This window comes from Dermacentor variabilis, chromosome 3, assembly GCF_050947875.1.
Source record: "Dermacentor variabilis isolate Ectoservices chromosome 3, ASM5094787v1, whole genome shotgun sequence".
NCBI classification, from domain to species: domain Eukaryota; kingdom Metazoa; phylum Arthropoda; class Arachnida; order Ixodida; family Ixodidae; genus Dermacentor; species Dermacentor variabilis.
In genome coordinates, this window is record NC_134570.1 from 89,146,722 (window position 1) to 89,164,812 (window position 18,091).

General features: G+C 50.1%; 1 protein-coding gene and 1 pseudogene across 2 annotated transcripts in view; both read left to right on the top strand.

Annotated features, from left to right (window-relative positions):
- The window catches only part of LOC142576022 (uncharacterized), a 52,456-nt gene that overhangs the window by 16,475 nt on the left and 17,890 nt on the right, over nucleotides 1–18,091 (top strand). The window contains exons 5-6 of one of the 2 annotated variants that reach the window (XM_075685899.1): nucleotides 1,494–1,577; nucleotides 12,664–12,849. The exons of the other annotated variant lie outside the window; for it this stretch is intronic. Of the exons in view, the coding sequence (XP_075542014.1) occupies nucleotides 1,494–1,577; nucleotides 12,664–12,849 (270 nt within the window). The remainder of the gene's footprint in view (nucleotides 1–1,493; nucleotides 1,578–12,663; nucleotides 12,850–18,091) is intronic. 2 annotated transcript variants of the gene reach the window in all.
- Nucleotides 93–270, top strand: LOC142576773 (U2 spliceosomal RNA; annotated as a pseudogene).

The window sequence follows — 18,091 nt, forward strand, 5'->3', positions numbered from 1 at the left end:
AGGCATGGCCGAGGCGGGTCAAGGTGTAATATCTGCATCTTGAAACTGTCAAAGCGCACAAAGACGAGAAACGAAGAGAGCGGACAGGACGAAGCACTGTTCAGTATGTGGGCAGTATCTATTCTTATCAGCTTAATACCTGATACGGGTTGTATTTGGACCTAAGATATTAAACTTATTTTTGCAAGTTAGCGGAGTGCTTAAAGCCTGCTTCACCTTTGGGGCGGGTCTGCCCGGTATTGCCCTATCTTCGGGATCGGCCCACATATAGGGAGAAATTTTATCAATCTGCACGGCTCGACAGACGCAGGCACTCTTCGCTGTAAAAAGAAATTGATCGTGCATCGGGCTAAGCTTATGCCGCTGTGGAGTATTGTGGAGTGAAATCGATACATAGCAGATGTGATCTGCTTTGGGTGAAACAATGCTGCCAGTGAAGTTCTCGTATAACGGGCTAATTATCTTGAATTTAGAGCAGCGCTACAGAACACAGGGACGGAAGAGAATTTGCACAGCGCTTACTTCCGACACTTATCGATATAACAAACATGCATAAATAGAACAAAATACAAAACAGCACGGATAAACCGGAACTGGTGTGTAAGCATGCCATTTCAATATCGCCATTGACGCCCAGATACTGTAACTAAAACTTCACTGGACTGTGCCAATGACGTCATACGTTACTCAGCTTTGGAAGTCAGCGCTGTGTGCGTTCTCATTCGTATTGATCATCTTTGTTGCGCTATTCTAGGTAAATTAAACATGTGCAAGCAAGCCCAAATTCTGACGTTATCAAGGGATAATTATGCGGCCTGTTGTGGTCTTTTAACCAGCCAAATTTAGCGAGCGGTTACAGGTGATGAGATCTATAGCCTTCCTTCATGTGTAGGCAATGAAGCCGCTGCAAAGTGGCTAGTGTTCTAGAGACGGAACAAATTGTATCACTGACCTACTATAAGTGTAGATGGAAGTATGTTATTACTTCTTAAGATGCATCAACGCTCCACACAAATTCCACAATCGGTATCGAGGTATACATAGTTGCTGAGCTTGCTGCTTGATCCACTATTTCACCATGGTTTTTCATCGACTTGTGTAGGATACTTTGCGAATTTACGTTGAGTACGGTCATTATTGTTTTTTTTTCTAATGCCTGCAATGCACTTTATTCAGGTTTTTCTCAATAAATGTTGCATATCTACATTTCAAATATTACGCTGGATTCAAAATGTCAGGCCAGGTTTAAAATTTAAAGATAACGCTGGGCTTGATGCTTCGCTCATACATGTACAGCAACAATTTATGTGAAAACCTATAGGTGCCAGATAGTGCTGTCTTACAAGATCGACCGCGCCACTGTAATAATTCGATTGGTGTCGTCGTCGTCCGTGGATAGACCCATTTCGGCACGTTCAGAACGCGTGCGCATCACCCAGGCGTAAGATTGTTGTGAATAAATAGCCACTTGTTGTCATCTTCGCCCATTACAGAACAGACTTCACCGTGAAATGGTCATAGGAGGGTCATGCGGCGTTGTATCCACGCTGCTCGTCGGCGTGGAGAACGCTTTCAAGGTGGGTGTATACGCGAAAAGACTGTGGAATCTTGTTTCGTGAAGAGCATGGGAGACAAAGTTCCGGTGCTTGTTTGTAAACAACAGCATAACCTCTTACATCCCGAGCCTAGCTGGCGACATTAAGGATGGCGATATTCTTTTGGTGTGTTCTGGTATTCTCTTTTGTACTTCTTTGGTGGGATAACTTTCGGTGTGAACAAGGGGCTATGGCTCTCTGCTGCTGAACACGAAGTCGCCGGTTCGAGTCCAACGCTGCAGCGGTCTGCATTTCGGCTGTAGTAAAATGAAGAAAAAAAAACGCTTATGCAGCGAGCTTTTGGTGCATGTTACGTCAGGTTACCAAAATATTTACATAGCAGACCTCTATTAAGGCGTCTGTCATCGCCTTTGTCTTGGGAATGTTAAAATCAATCAATCAATCAATCAATCAATCAATCAATCAATCAATCAATCAATCAATCAATCAATCAATCAATCAATCAATCAATCAATCAATCAAATCTAATTTTATCATACGCAAGTATGACACGATGAAGCGTCCTTACCCGTTTGGATTTTTCGCGATAGCACACTGTTGCGTTTCGCCTGCGACACGTGGTTTTGCCGGCGCGACGGCGGCGGGGCGGCGGACATTTTGGCCCGATCGTCGTCACCACAACACTCATCGCCAGGTGTTTCCAGGCGCGTCTGCGGCGATGCGACCGCCTAGGGATTTCGTTCCAGTCATTGTGCCCGAAACAGGCGATGCCAAAGCAGGGATCTCATTCCAGTTATTGGGCCCGAAACAGGCGATGCCAAAGCAGGGATCTCGTTCCAGTCATTGTGCCCGAAACAGGCGAAGCCAAAGCAGGGACCATCTTCTCGTTACAGTCATTGTGTCCGACCGGCAGCGCCACGACAGTGTGCTGCGCAGCGCCACGACAGTGTGCTGCGCAGCGCCACGACCAGTTGCTACGAGATCGTGCGCAGCGCCACGACATGGTGCTACGGCATCGCTACGACAGTGTGCGTCACCATTAGCCCATTGTACATTCACGTGCTCGTCTTTTGAGGGGTTCCTTCTTGCCCTCAACTGCGAGAGTATAAAAACAGCTGCCCCCGGACGCCAGAGGAGGGCTCCGATTTCTTCAGTTGAGTGAAGTGCTCTCCCGTCTCTCTACTTCGGTCAAACCTGACCGCCAACTCTTTGCGATGTTAAAATAAACAAGTTGTTTCGTTGTTACCTGTCGACTCATGCTTTGCCGGGACCTTCGGATGCTTGCAGTTGTACCCCAGGCCGCCAGGCCAACGCTACCCTTGGGGCTTGCGACCCAGGTACAACCACGGGCGTCAGCGCCGAGTTCCCAACAGATCGCTCCAGTGTCGCGATCCCAAACATCTGGTTGCCAGCGGTGAGATCGCCTACGACTTCAAACAACTGTCTGCCAGCGGCGAGATCACGACAACGGAGGCCAGCAGCAAAGAGATGCAGTTGACAGTATGCTGAGCAGCTCAACGACGATCCGGGAGCAGTGCAACGAGCCCTGTGTGACGACTGGTTGCCTGCAGCGGAACGACTGCGCGGAATTCCTGCCTGCGAGGTTAGGTGAGTGCGGGACTTTCTTCTTCTGAGCTTTGCCAGGCTTTTGTTAGTGTCAGAAACAGAGCTGGTAATTGTGGTTGTCGTTGCTGCCGGGTTAGTTTGCGGCAAGACAATAGTAAGCAGTAGAGAAAGCAGCATTCAGAGCAGCCATGGATTTGAAGTCGTTGCGCAAACCGAAATTGTTGGAGCTTGCAAGAGAGTTGGGTCTGGATGTCTCAGACAAACTAAGAAAGCCGGAACTGATAACGGCTATTCTTGAGTTAGAGGCTGAGGATGACGAGCTGTCGGAATGCCTTGAGACTATTGAGGAGAGGTCAAAAAGACAGGAGCGCGAACTTAAAGAGCAAAAAGAGAAACATGAGCGCGAACTTAAAGAGCAAAAAGAGAAACAGGAGCGCGAACTTAAAGAACAGAAAGAGAAAGAAGAGCGTGAACGTAAAGCAGAGAAAGAAAAAGAAGAGCGTCAACACGCTTTGGAAATGAAGCGTCTCGAGATAGAGATGGAACGCGCTCGTAATGGAAGTCAGGCACACGGTGCAGGAGAACGCGTATTGTTCAAAATGACTGACCTGATGCGGCCGTTTAAGCTTGGAGAGGACATTGGTTTGTTCCTGGTTAACTTTGAGCGAACGTGCGAGAAGCAGGGGTTCTCTCGGGAAACGTGGCCACAGCGCTTGCTCACTTTGTTACCCGGCGAGGCGGCCGACGTAGTCGCTCGCTTGGATAGAGAGGAGGCAGAGGATTTCGACAAAGTAAAATCGAGTCTGCTAAAAAAGTACCGGCTGTCTGCGGAAGCGTTCCGTCGGAAGTTTCGGGAAAATGAGAAAGGCAGAAGTGAGTCATATACAGAGTTTGCGTATAGGCTTATGTCGAACATGCAGGAGTGGCTCAAAGAAGAGAAAGCGTTTGGTGACCACGATAAAGTTCTGCAGTGCTTCGGGCTAGAACAGTTTTATAGTCGGTTACCTGAGAACGTGCGATACTGGGTCTTGGATAGGCCAGACGTTTGTACGGTGGCTAAAGCCGCTGAGCTAGCCGAGGAGTTTGTGACGCGTCGGGCTCGCGGAGCTAAGGACGGTCAAAAGGGTGAATTTGGCTCCAAGTCTGAGAGGCCAAGGTTCACGCCCATGAGATTTAAGGGGGACACGCGTAGTGAGGATGCGAGTGAAAGCAATCCGACCAAACGTAAAGAGACGGCAGCCGAAGCCGAACGCAGAAAGCGGTTCGAGATGAGGCGAGCGGGCGTTTGTTATACGTGCCAGAAGCCGGGTCACTTTTCGGCGCAGTGTCCGGAAACAACACCAAAAGTTGTGTTTTTTTCAATAGGCAGCACTGACGAGAACATGAAGCTTCTTGAGCCTTACATGCGAGACCTCCTCGTAAACGGGAAAGAGTGCCGAGTGCTTCGCGATTCCGCAGCTACGATGGATGTAGTTCACCCGTCTTACGTAGAACCCCATATGTTCACGGGCGAGTGCGCGTGGATCAAGCAAGCCGTGGAAGCTCATAGCGTGTGTCTGCCAGTAGCAAAAGTGCTTATTGAAGGACCTTTCGGAGCGCTTGAGACAGAGGCGGCAGTGTCATCTATGCTGCCACCCCAGTACCCGTACCTATTTTCAAACAGGTCCGATCACCTCCTGCGCGAGAAGGGGCTTTTGTTTGGTGAAGCTAGTGTTCAGGCCTTAACCAGATCGAAGGTTCGGGAGCTCGCTGCAAAGGCGGTAGTTGCGGGGCCGACGTTATCAAACAACGAAAAAGGGTCAGAGGCGCAGCAAGCTGATATTCAGAGCACGCCCGAACTGAATAAAATTGAGTCTGTAGCGTTGAAGGCGCCAGATACTGGAGAGGAAAATCCCGATTCGGGAAAGTTAGAAGAGCTATCTACTGATTTGCTCATCGCGCCTACGTCAGACGGACTTGATAGGTTGCTAAGAGTCAGCCGGTCGGCTTTGATAGCCGAGCAAAAAAAGGATGGCAGCCTGGAAAACGTGCGCTGCAATGTCAAAGAAGGTATCGCCAGGAAAACTGCGCGTTTTGTGGAAAGAGGTGGAGTCCTGTACCGGAAGTATCTAGACCGCCGAGGAGTGGAGTTCGATCAGCTGGTCGTGCCTCAATGCTATCGTCAGGATCTGTTGCGCTTGTCACATGGGGGTTCGTGGTCCGGACACCTAGGAGTTAAGAAAACTAAGGACCGTCTCTTGCAAGAGTACTATTGGCCAGGGTGTTTTTGGGACGCAGACCATTTCGTGAGGACATGTGACACTTGTCAGCGGGTGGGCAAACCAGGGGACAAATCGAGGGCGCCGTTGAAATTGGTACCTATCATTACGGAGCCTTTTAGACGGCTCGTTATTGATACAGTGGGACCTCTGCCGGTAACAGCCACGGGGTACAGACACATTTTGACTGTGATCTGCCCAGCGACAAAGTTCCCTGAAGCAGTGCCGCTTAAAGAACTCAGCTCAGTTGAGATAGTTAATGCACTACTGTCCATATTTGCGCGAGTTGGTTTTCCTGCAGAAATTCAATCAGATCAGGGCACAGTGTTTACTAGCGCTTTGACGACAACTTTTCTCGAAAGGTGTGGGGTAAAGCTGCTACACAGCTCAGTGTACCACCCACAGTCGAATTCCGTTGAGAAGCTCCACTCCGTCATGAAGCGCGTGTTGAGAGCCTTGTGTTTTGAACATCAAACTGACTGGGAGCTGTGTCTGCCTGGGGTGATGTTTGCTTTAAGGACCGCGCCGCATGCGGCTACGGGGTTTTCGCCAGCTGAACTGGTGTACGGTCGCTCGCTTCGATCTCCGCTTCGCATGCTTCGAGAATCATGGGAAGGTAGGGGCGACGACCCAGTCGTGGTGGAGTACGTGCTTAAGCTCCTCGAACGCTTAAGAAGGGCACAGGAGTTGTCAGGTGAAGCAATGACAAAGGCCCAGCAGAGGGCCAAGGTTTATTATGATCGGACAGCCAGGGCCCGTCGTTTTGAGGTTGGCGATGAGGTCATGATATTGCGCACATCGCTAAACAACAAACTAGACGTGCAGTGGGAGGGCCCAGCGCGAATTGTTCAGAAACTGTCGGACGTTAACTACGTGGTAAGTCTGCCAGGAAAGCGGAAAGCACAGCAAGTTTACCACTGTAATCTGCTCAAACCTTATAGACAAAGGGAAGCAGTGGTGTGCATGATGGTAAACGTTCCTGAAGAGCTTCCGGTCGAGCTTCCGGGACTAGGCTCAGTGACGAACAGGGAAGACACCGGTCAAGTCATTAGTGACCTTATCAGTAAAGCACCGCTGTCGCCTGAGCAGAAAACCGAACTACACCAGCTATTACAAGAGTTTCAAGGTCTGTTCTCTGAGAGGCCGGGTAGGACTTCTGTACTTACTCATGATATAGAACTTACCTCCACAGAGCCAGTACGATCCAAGGCGTATCGGGTGTCACCCCGCCAGAGCGATATTATGGAGGCTGAGGTAAAGAAAATGCTACAGCTCGGTGTTATTGAGGCAGGTGAGAGTGATTATACCTCCCCTTTGATTTTAGTTGAGGTACCGGGCAAGGAACCTCGTCCTTGCGTCGACTACCGCAGGCTTAATTCCATCACTAAGGATCAAATTTATCCGATCCCTAACATCGAGGAGCGCCTTGAGAAAGTTAGTAGCGCTCAGTTTATTTCCACCCTAGATCTTGTCAGGGGTTATTGGCAGGTTCCACTTACAGAAGAGGCTAGTAGGTATGCGGCGTTCATTTCACCAATGGGAACATTCCGTCCTAAAGTGTTGAGTTTTGGTTTGAAGAACGCGCCATACTGTTTTTCAAGTCTCATGGATAAAGTGTTGCGGGGACAGCAAGAATTCGCTTTACCGTATCTAGACGACGTAGCGATATTCTCCGCATCCTGGTCTGAGCATATGACACACTTGCGGACAGTGCTAACCCGCCTGCGCGAAGCAGGCTTGACAGTAAAGGCTCCTAAGTGCCAGTTAGCACAGGCCGAGGTTGTCTACCTCGGTCACGTGATTGGTCAGGGTCGTCGCCGCCCCTCTGAAATAAAAGTGGCCGCTGTGCGAGACTTTCCGCAACCGCGCACAAAGACCGATATTCGGTCGTTCTTAGGTGTCGCCGGCTACTATCAGAGGTACATCCCTAGGTACTCTGATATCGCGGCTCCCCTGACGGATGCTCTAAGAAAGACAGAGCCTCAAACAGTCGTCTGGGACGAGACAAAGGAAAGAGCTTTTAGCGCCCTAAAGAGTGCCCTAACAAGCCAGCCTGTGCTACGATCGCCAGACTATACAAAAGGGTTCATTGTTCAATGCGATGCTAGTGAGCGAGGCATGGGCGTTGTACTGTGCCAACGGGAAAATGGAGAAGTAGAACACCCCGTCCTGTATGCTAGTCGTAAGCTGACCAGTCGTGAGCAGGCGTATAGCGCCACCGAGAAAGAGTGTGCATGTCTCGTGTGGGCCGTTCAGAAATTGTCATGCTATCTAGCCGGCTCGAGGTTTATCATTGAGACAGATCACTGCCCTCTCCAATGGCTGCAGACCATCTCTCCCAAAAATGGTCGCCTCCTGCGCTGGAGCCTCGCTTTACAACAATATTCCTTTGAGGTGCGTTACAAAAAGGGGAGTCTCAACGGTAACGCCGATGGCTTAAGTCGAAGCCCCTAACGTAGGAATCAGCCTCAAAATTGTTTGTTACTGATGTTTTTCTTCCTGAGGCAGGATTTTTTTTAACATATTGCTTTTGTTTAGTGTTTCAAAGTGATGATATGCTTTCTAGTGCAATTTTTCAATTTGTGGACGCGTTCTGAGTGATGCTAGACTACTGTAAGGAACTAGGCAGTGGTATAAAAAGGGGAAAGAGCCTGGCAGGGCTTAGTGAGGGTTGTGCCGTGCTTGCTGACTGAGCGGTTGAGTTTTCAGCGTAGTTCTAACGCTTGCCGGGAACGAGAACAAAAATGTGAACTCTCCCGAAGTCACTTTGCAGTGTCCCGTGCGAACCTGAACGAGAGAACGAGGCCTTCTCTGTGCGCTGCGCTCAAGAAACGTCAAGGGACGCCCGACTTCGGTTATGAGCATCATCGAGCGACATCCCTCCGGACAGCGGATGCAGTCCCCTGTCCATCGGGATCTCCTTTCCCCGGCGGGGCGGTCTGTTGCGTTTCGCCTGCGACACGTGGTTTTGCCGGCGCGACGGCGGCGGGGCGGCGGACATTTTGGCCCGATCGTCGTCACCACAACACTCATCGCCAGGTGTTTCCAGGCGCGTCTGCGGCGATGCGACCGCCTAGGGATTTCGTTCCAGTCATTGTGCCCGAAACAGGCGATGCCAAAGCAGGGATCTCATTCCAGTTATTGGGCCCGAAACAGGCGATGCCAAAGCAGGGATCTCGTTCCAGTCATTGTGCCCGAAACAGGCGAAGCCAAAGCAGGGACCATCTTCTCGTTACAGTCATTGTGTCCGACCGGCAGCGCCACGACAGTGTGCTGCGCAGCGCCACGACAGTGTGCTGCGCAGCGCCACGACCAGTTGCTACGAGATCGTGCGCAGCGCCACGACATGGTGCTACGGCATCGCTACGACAGTGTGCGTCACCATTAGCCCATTGTACATTCACGTGCTCGTCTTTTGAGGGGTTCCTTCTTGCCCTCAACTGCGAGAGTATAAAAACAGCTGCCCCCGGACGCCAGAGGAGGGCTCCGATTTCTTCAGTTGAGTGAAGTGCTCTCCCGTCTCTCTACTTCGGTCAAACCTGACCGCCAACTCTTTGCGATGTTAAAATAAACAAGTTGTTTCGTTGTTACCTGTCGACTCATGCTTTGCCGGGACCTTCGGATGCTTGCAGTTGTACCCCAGGCCGCCAGGCCAACGCTACCCTTGGGGCTTGCGACCCAGGTACAACCACGGGCGTCAGCGCCGAGTTCCCAACAGATCGTACCAGCAGTCCGATCCAAATAACACCCATCCGCTAAATGCAATAGGGCATCTGCACAGCACGACGATATGTCGCAACTAGGGCTGGAATTCATGGCTTTGCCTCGTTATTCCAGCAAAAAACGTCCAAGATTACACGCATACATTTAGGCTAAGGTTCTTTAATTATACACGTTACTATAAGTCAAAATACTGTGCTGAAGCGTGGGCAACTAAGATGACCGGAACGTATACACTTGCCTTTACATAAAGTCTCAGCTTTTATCTTAGAGACGACGTGATTCTTGAGGGAAATGGCCTGGCGTAAGCTCTTCAAAATAAGAAAGTGTGACGTTGCACTGACACCTACCGAATCTATATTTCTTGCGCCCAAGAAAACAACGCGCACATGCAGCTGTCCGTTAGCGATATCAGCGTCTCGCGGGAACAAAGAGCTTGCTGCTTGTTCCTGTGCCGGAGAGAGAGAGAGAGAGAGAGAGAGCTAAGGTTATATATCCGTAAAAGGAAAAAAAAAACATAAAGGGACCGACAACCGTTCAGAAAGTGTTGTGAGATGTTCGTGGAAACGAAAAGGCCATGATTTAAAGTGATAAAATCGAGCTTGCTCTTCGAGATTTAAGTACATATGATAATTTTAAATTAGCACAGAAAGCCACAAAAACCAGTGAGTGATGCGAACTGGCGGTGTAGCCCTGGTAGTTCGGATGAATAATATGTGAGATAACTGTGCGTAAGTCGGCTGTTATTAAGTGCAGCACTGTTGTTTAAAATTGCAGTACTTGCTACGCCTACACGATCTATTATACTGGTATTACGAAGTAAAAAAAGTGCACGCTAATGAGCGGCGCGGCGTTGCTGTCGTGTTAACTAGTCACTAAAAAAAAGAAAGAAGTTTCAGAGAATCGCATTCCTTTTTCCCGCGCCGCCTGCCATCTCAATGGCTCGCGCCGATCGCGTGGTTTGTCGCCGGCATAAACTTTCCGAGCGCCAGCCGGCAGACCCTGCGGTCGCATGCTGCGGTGCCAGAAATGCCGTGTTCGTTCTTTGTTGGGGAGCTCACTCCTCTATTGGTTCCAGCTCCCGTTGTTTCGAACTACCGGTCTTCTTACTCGGCGGCTGCAGTAACCTGACTGAAACGAGAAAAGAAAGACGTTTTATTGGGATAGCAATTATATGAGCACTCCAGGCGAATTTCTGCCGTCGCCGTTGCCGTGATAATGCGTAGGAAGTCCAAGGGCCTTAACATCGTCGCCGCGCCCCGTATGCTTTATGTGCGAGTGAAAATGTACGAGGGTAAGTCGATGATAGTGGCTCAATCTCGCGCGCGCGAGGAAGCAAAGAGGGAAGGAAGCGCGCCGCCTTTTGTCGCGCGCAAGGCACCGTGGGGGGGGGGGGGGGGGGGGAGAGAGAGATAAGGGATGGGGTTGTTCTACTCCGGCGGTTCACGTTGAAGCGAGAGACAGTATGAAGGTCAATGTGCTCACTGCTGCTGCCGCGCTTCCTCACTCCAGCGTTTTGACTGCGAGTTTCCGCGGTCATTGAGTGAGATGTGTTCATGTTTGCTTGTGCGCGCGTGACACCATGCTTGTTAATTTAGTTTACAAGTTTACATGGCCTATAAAACTACTATCCTTACTTGGTATAGAGCTACACTAATTTGCTGCCGCAATCTCCGCGCAGCCCGGTGTCATTATCAATGACATGAAACTTGCTTCAACCACTGTAAACGACAGCACTCCGCCAACACGATCTACTGCAGATGGCGGCTCACGGTGCATTGATGAAGCAAGCAAAGTACCGCAGGTGGCGTTGCTAGGTGTGCCCATGACGTACCGTTCATTATAAGCGGTTATCGATCTTTAGCGCCTCACGCATACGCGTCGGACCATTATCAACCGTGATCGACCCTACCCTGCGGTGGCTGCGTATCGCACGGCGCGAAGTATACTTTGCGTTGAAGTGAGAGGCAGCACGAAGGGGAATTCGCTCGCTGCTGCAGGCTGTATCTTGAAAGTGATCGTCTTACGTGACGGACGCACAGACGGACGGTTTTCTCGTTGGGTAAGCATAGAAATGCTTAGGCATTTAAACGTCATGGTGACCTAAACAATTGTCAATTTCTGGTGTTCCAAGTTTACTATTGCTTGTGTGAAGCGCCTAAAGATAAATAATTGTTAAAAAAGTTTGTACGATGCCACAATGCAAATAAGCGCATGCTATGTCCCCTCCTCTCTCTGTTCCCCAAAGCTAAATTTTCTGTCCGTAGGCTATTTACGCATTATACAGTTCACAGATTGATAGGTACATATGCTGCGATTCACTATGCAGCGCAGGCGTTATCCCATAAGGTCAGCCTGTGTTGTAATCCGATTAGCAACATCGCACGCGTTCAGTAAGCAATTCGGCAACCTATTATTGAGTCGCGTCCGAACACACACACACACACACACACACACACACACACACACACACACACACACACACACACACACACACACACACACACACACACACACACACACACACACACACACACACACACACACACACACACACACACACACACACACACACACACACACACACACACACACACACGCGCGCGCGCACGCACGCACGCACGCACACACGCACAAACACACACACACACACACACACACACACACACACACGCACGCACACGCACACACGCTCACGCACACACGCACACACACACACACATACACACACACACACTCCCAATCTCTCTCTCTCTCTCTCTCTCTCGCACGCACGCACGCACGCACGCACGCACGCACACTTATGGGGTCTTACGTGCGAAAACCGCAATATGATTATTGACCGGGATTTCATCGCGCCACCTCGTGCTTAGTAGCGCAACAAGTCAGCGCAAACTGACCAGCTTTAGCGTTCCTCAAGCAGCGCACTTCGGGCTTGTTTACTCAAACAACCACCATTGAGGCCATTAAAAAACTTGCAGAGCGACTATGTAGGACTGATTTGGTCATGTCAATGCAGTGCTATGCAGCGAACCTTTGTGTGCACCGTGGGCACTGTATACCAGCTATGTCTTCCTAAACTTACTTGAGGCCGTACTCTCGGGTGATAATTTTCAACGATATTTTCTCTGCAGAGGGATGTTGCGTGCAGTGTGACCCTTCAGTGCAAGAAAAGGCGCACTTGCTAGCTCATGCCAATCAGGGAGTACTGAAAGCGATATCCCCGAACATGATCAATTTAGCGTGCAGGTCCATACTTTTGATGACAGTTAAAGAGAACATGCATGATATATTACAGTTCTATCATACTGTATATAGGGCCAGAAGTCGACGTTTCATGCCATGTCATGTCACGACATGGATGAACTATGACCTCCAACAGCCGCCAAAAGCCTTGAGAAGCTGTGTCTAAGCATGGAAAATAGCGCGAGCGTATCCTCGAGACGAGTGACTGGTTGAACGGTCGGAACGAGCTTTCGCGGAATATAGGGCCTTAGTTCAGAGCACGTGCGTAAGGATCGCTGAGGCTCGAAGCGCTAATGTTTCGCCTCCGCCATGGGCAGGTGAACATGCCCGGCGTGACGCGGATCGTGGTGCTTTTCCACCTGTCTTGCGTCATGATGGTGGTCTCGTTCGTGGCCGGATCGTTGGCGGGCACCTTCAACATCATACGCAGCGGCCCCGAGGTCTCCGAGTTGCTGTTTGTCGTCTACCTGTCCTACGTGTCCCATATATCGCTCGCCAGGCAGGTAAGCCACCTACAGGACAACAAACACGCACAGCGTTTGCAATTAATGCCATATGTGCGCTACAAATCTGTGGTCTTAAGTACAATTCTCGAGGAACTGTTGTGCGGGCTTCGCTGTCAGTTGTCAATAGTGCTGTCGACGGGCAGCAATCTACTACGCAGGCGACCAGATGCCTGATGCGCGTTTGAATAAACCTTTCGCTGGAATGACTGACTACAGTTCAGGAGAAAAGATCCGGTAGAGTGCGGTAGGATCTAGCTCGGTGAATCATTTGTGCATAGTAAAAAGAAATAGAAAAGTAAATAGTAGATGGCAGTTAACTATGTATTTCGCGCTGCATCACACAACAAATTTGATCTGACAGCAAAGGGTAGGTTTAGCATGAATAGCCACTATTCGTGGTCGACATGTCATTTTTATTACATTAAATTCTGAGTGCACAGAACATTACACGACGGTGTGAACATAACGATTGCTTATAAATTCTAAAGAACTCAAATGATGTTGCTGTCGATCACAAGATAGAACGCCTTTTTCCGAGCGATACAAATACGCGACGTTGCCTTTGCTCCATGGCATGACATGTATGTTTCGGCGCGTGATAGCCGAAAACCACGATGGAATTCGACATATTCGGATTAAGCACTTCGCCAAGTGACGGTTTTTCTCTCTTTTTATGCGAGCGCTTTCCGAGTCGCATCTTGTTTCTCTTGGAGAGCGTTTTCTTGCGACAGACCTTCCACCCGATCTCGCAGCCTAGAACTGACAACGCGAGCGTGAGACCGAAGGCCCACACCACCAGGAGACCGTACAGATCGTTGAGCTGAAGCTCTCGACAAAGGCACTTCGGGTCCAGGCGAGCGCTTGCGTCGCGAAACTTGCTCCGGTCCGCGTTACGTCGTCGCACAAGTTTCACCGCACACAGCGATGCCCCGGTTTCCATCAGCCTCTGGGACACCAAGGCGAACGCCCCGGCGTAAGGTGACCACTTGGGCGCAATCATGACGACGTGGACGAGGAAGAAGTCTTGCTCGGCTGCCACGGCACCCTTGAAGTCCCTGCCCGTGTAAAAATGCGCCTCCTCCCTGTTGGTGACGAAGACGTGCGTGCCGTTGGACAGCTTTTCCAGGCAGCACATCGTGGTATTGCAGCCACCCTTGCGCAGATTCTCCTTGAGAGGTTCCTCGAGCACGCTAGAGCCGCTGAGCAGGTGGAACGTCAAGATGTCGCGATAGTACCGGTTGTTCTTTATGCACAACTTGACGCTCTTTCGCTCGAGCGCGTGCGACAGCTGCTCGAGCGTCGTAATGGGGCGCGTCTTGGGTGGGAAGTTCGTGTATGACGTCAGCATGCCCATGAAGCCAGCTGAAATGATTAAGGCGAACATGAACCAGAAGGCCACGAGGATCCTGGCGCTGCTTTGTCTCGAGAGTCGCACGTCAGGAGCATGGTTGACGAGCGCCGAGGCGAGGTAGAAGAAGAGTTCTACAGCCTCTTCCAAAACGTCGGGAGGTTTACCGACACTGGCGGTGAATCGAGTCGCTATGATCGTCACTAGGAGGAACAGGTAAACGCCCAGGGAGGCCCAGACGGCCACCCAGAGGGCGTTCGTGAAAGGCCGACCAATGATAGTCAAGTCGGTGATCGCTATTGGCAGCGGTGAGAGGAAAGCTAAGGAGTCGTAGCGGACCACTCCGGCAATGCTGAGTCCACGCCATATACTCTCGGTCAAGTAGATCTCGAAGCTTCCCAAATCTTTTCTCTTCATCTGGACTGCGCCGACGGCACCGGTGAAGAGGAAGTTTTTGTTGCTACGCCCGAACTTCTCGAACTGCCCCGCCGTAGCGAGGACTGCGTTGCTCTTTCGAACGATGCTGTCGACGATGGTCGCTTGAGGCTCGAGCCGCCTGTTCCTGTTGTCCTTGACAGTCGGCACGCTGCTTTCGTTCACGTACCTGAGACTTGTGAGGTCGCTAAGGTCCCTGTCTTCGAACGCGCGGTCGTCGGGGCCGGTAAAACGGCGGAGCCCGTCGGAGCACTTGGCGTATGTGTCCAGGGCAACGTAAGACGAAGAGGCGCTCACAAATATGCCGCGGCAGCCGACGTCGTGGAGCGTTTTAGAGATAAAGGATTCGTCTGGGGCGCTTTCTGCAGCCAGGAATATCCAGCGCACGTGAAGGAACGGCATATCGTAGCTACGGACGGTGGCGAGCAGGTGTCCCAGCGAAGGCTCCCAGCATGCGACCACGACGTCTACCTTGTAGCCCTCTATCGTGTTGACATACTGCAGGAGGTCGTGCATACCAGACGAGTTCCAGGTGGTGTAAGGGAAGTGGAGACGCTTGGTTAGATCGAGCGGGAGGCGCTGTTTACAGTTCTGAATGACGCTAATCGCGTAATCCTTTCTCAACGCGTCGTTCAGGTTGTCTAACAGCTTTGGGTGCCAATAACTCTGGACAATCATTAATACGGAGCAACATACGCTGAGAGACAACGGCAACAAGTAAGGGTGCATTGCTATACGGGCTACTCTTCGAAAGCACCTGGTCATGGGTACGCTGCAGAGCGTTTATATTTGGTCCGGGGAAAGCTATTGCCGGTACAGGAATGTTTCCATGGCAACGAATCATGCATGTGCGAACACAAAGAACCCACGAGGACACCAGAAAAGGACGAAGCTTCTCCCTACCGTCCGCAATGTCAATTGTGGTCGGTTTTTGTGCCAACGCAAGAAAGCGCATTACGGAACATCATCCCGACCCTTTCATCGAATGGCTTTGTCGCACGCGCATTCGCTTCATTAGCCCCGGATGTCGATGTAAGCAGGCAAGGTTGACATTAAGAGTCGACATGATGGAACATGATGGATCTGAAAAGTTGTGGCGGGCACTCTGCAGAAGCATTGCGCATTGATCACTTGCGTTCGATGTGCCGCAGTATTCGTGGTCTGAGTGCACTCGCGCAAACAGCATTGTGCTGAAATGCGCTGTGTAATGGGCGCTGGCCCGAGAGATTTAAGCAATATCTCAATTACAGTATTAGAAACTTTGCCCTTACCATGTTGTGTTACGCTGGAATAGCATCGCTGTTAGAACAGAACCTCAGTTTGAGGTCGACACTGGTCGCAGTGTAAAAAAAAAAAAAAATTAATGCGGTCCATAAACCCATGTAGAGATTCGTCTACGTCCCTCTGCTATTCCAGAATGCAGAATGTTTAAAATGTAACATTTTTTGAGAAATTGCAAAAATGTTGAAAAAATGTATTACAATTCTGGCGTAAACTTGAAAATAAAGAACGACGGAGGCGGCACTGCTAAAATTATGAGCGGGAAGCTTGGCATCTCTGCGCTCAAGGCAAAGGAAAAGAATGATGTATGTGTTGCTGGGGATCAGCCATAGCTTGTGTACCAACAAATGAACACACAGAGGAAGGGCGCAGGAAAAGTTACGAGAAGCGACACTTCAGATTTCTCAAGAATACACGTTGGTTTTGAGCAAATCGTGACAAGCATGGCAAGGGCAATTGAGGGGACGGTACATGGATGGGTAGACGGTACATCCGATTCTCTTTGAGCGTTGGCACTGAAGTGAATTTTGCGTACTTTAGATATCAATTGTACAGAACACTGTTGTACCATTGTGTCGGGTTCCTGAATTCTAACCATAAACGCAGAAAAATAATACGAGAGGCGGTAGATGGCCCCGTCAACGTTCGCGTCGGAATGCTGCCCTCACATCTGACATATTTCTATTCGCTGTGTCGAACTATACAGCAAAAGTTATTTTATGGAATTTTCTACGCAACGTTTTTTGTGTAGTGTATCTTTATGTGTGATGTTTCAAAGCATCTCAGCTATGCGCCAGCATTTAGCAAATCACACATCTTGGCGAATATTCTCCCTTTGCATATTTTCCGTTTCGCCTTCGGCTTTTTCACGATGCCTTAATTCAGGAAAGACTGTGCTGAATTTGCCAACACGACTACGTAGCTCGATGATCGCCTTTCTTCTGGGCTGTCTGACGTGCGACTCCGCAACGACTTCAAATGAGAGTGCAGAGCGATCCATAAAATCAGGCATGGTCCTCAAGAGACATGCAGTGCAGAAGAAAACGCGCTGCGCTGGTAATCTTGTGCGAGGGACGTTGCAGATACAGATGCTCCAGTATGTGCGGCAATATACTAGCCGCTGTATTGTCTTCGTGGTACACAGCTCGGCTCCCATGTGGAGCGCTGAGGTTCGAGTCCCACGCAGGGTGAGTTTTTTTTTTTCGCCGTGGGTACTGATGCAATGCGCGTAGCCTCGTCGTCCAACTTCCAGCGAACGTGAATTAGTGACATGTCGTAGCTCCGGACAATATTGTTGGATAGGTGTCCCGATGAGGGCTTCAAGCAGGCGACTACGACGCCTATTTCGTGGCCCCGTATTGCATTGTCGCATTGCATCATTACAACGAAGGCGCCAAATAAAACAACGGACGAAGGAAGGAGACACGAGACAACCACGTAGGCGCACTAACAACTGAGCGTTTTGTTGTTTTATCCTTGACCGCAGGTATTTATTCCTGCGTCAAGAAATAAAACGCTCAATTGTTAGTGCGCCTACATGGTTGTCTCGTGTCTCCTTCCTTCGTCCGTTGTTTTTTTTTGGCACCTCCTTTGTTGTAATCATGCATAACAAACTCGCCCACCAGCGCGTGCTCATTATTGCATCAGATGCTACGTCGTCAGATACTACGGGGTAAGAAACCCGTTTGGTTATCTGAGGCGGGAGGCGCTGTTGACAGTTATGAATCACTCTAACCGCGTAATACGTTTTGAATGTATCGTTAAGGTTAACCGATAGCCTTTGATGAAAATAACTCTTCGGCGAGTATCAACAAGAAGCAGTACATGCCAGCAAACACCGGAAACCTGCACGAATGCATGCATTGACGCGACCTATACAGGGCCTCGGCGGTTGCCCGTAGTAGTGCTCCAGAGCGTTTAAAGGAGTACCGAAACAAATCATTTACTAGTCGGGAACACTTACATGGTGACACATGGTGCAAGATCTACGCGTTGGGCCCAAATAAAGCAAGGAGGACCTGGTGAATGGTCATTGGCCATCTGGAGTCAGTCAACGAACCCATCAATGGCCATCTCGAATGGCATTGTGGTCGGCCTTTGTTCTAAAATGGGTGTGCGGATTATGAAACTTCGATAGCTATTCCCGTTCTTCGAACGGCCTTGTCGCGTGGGCGT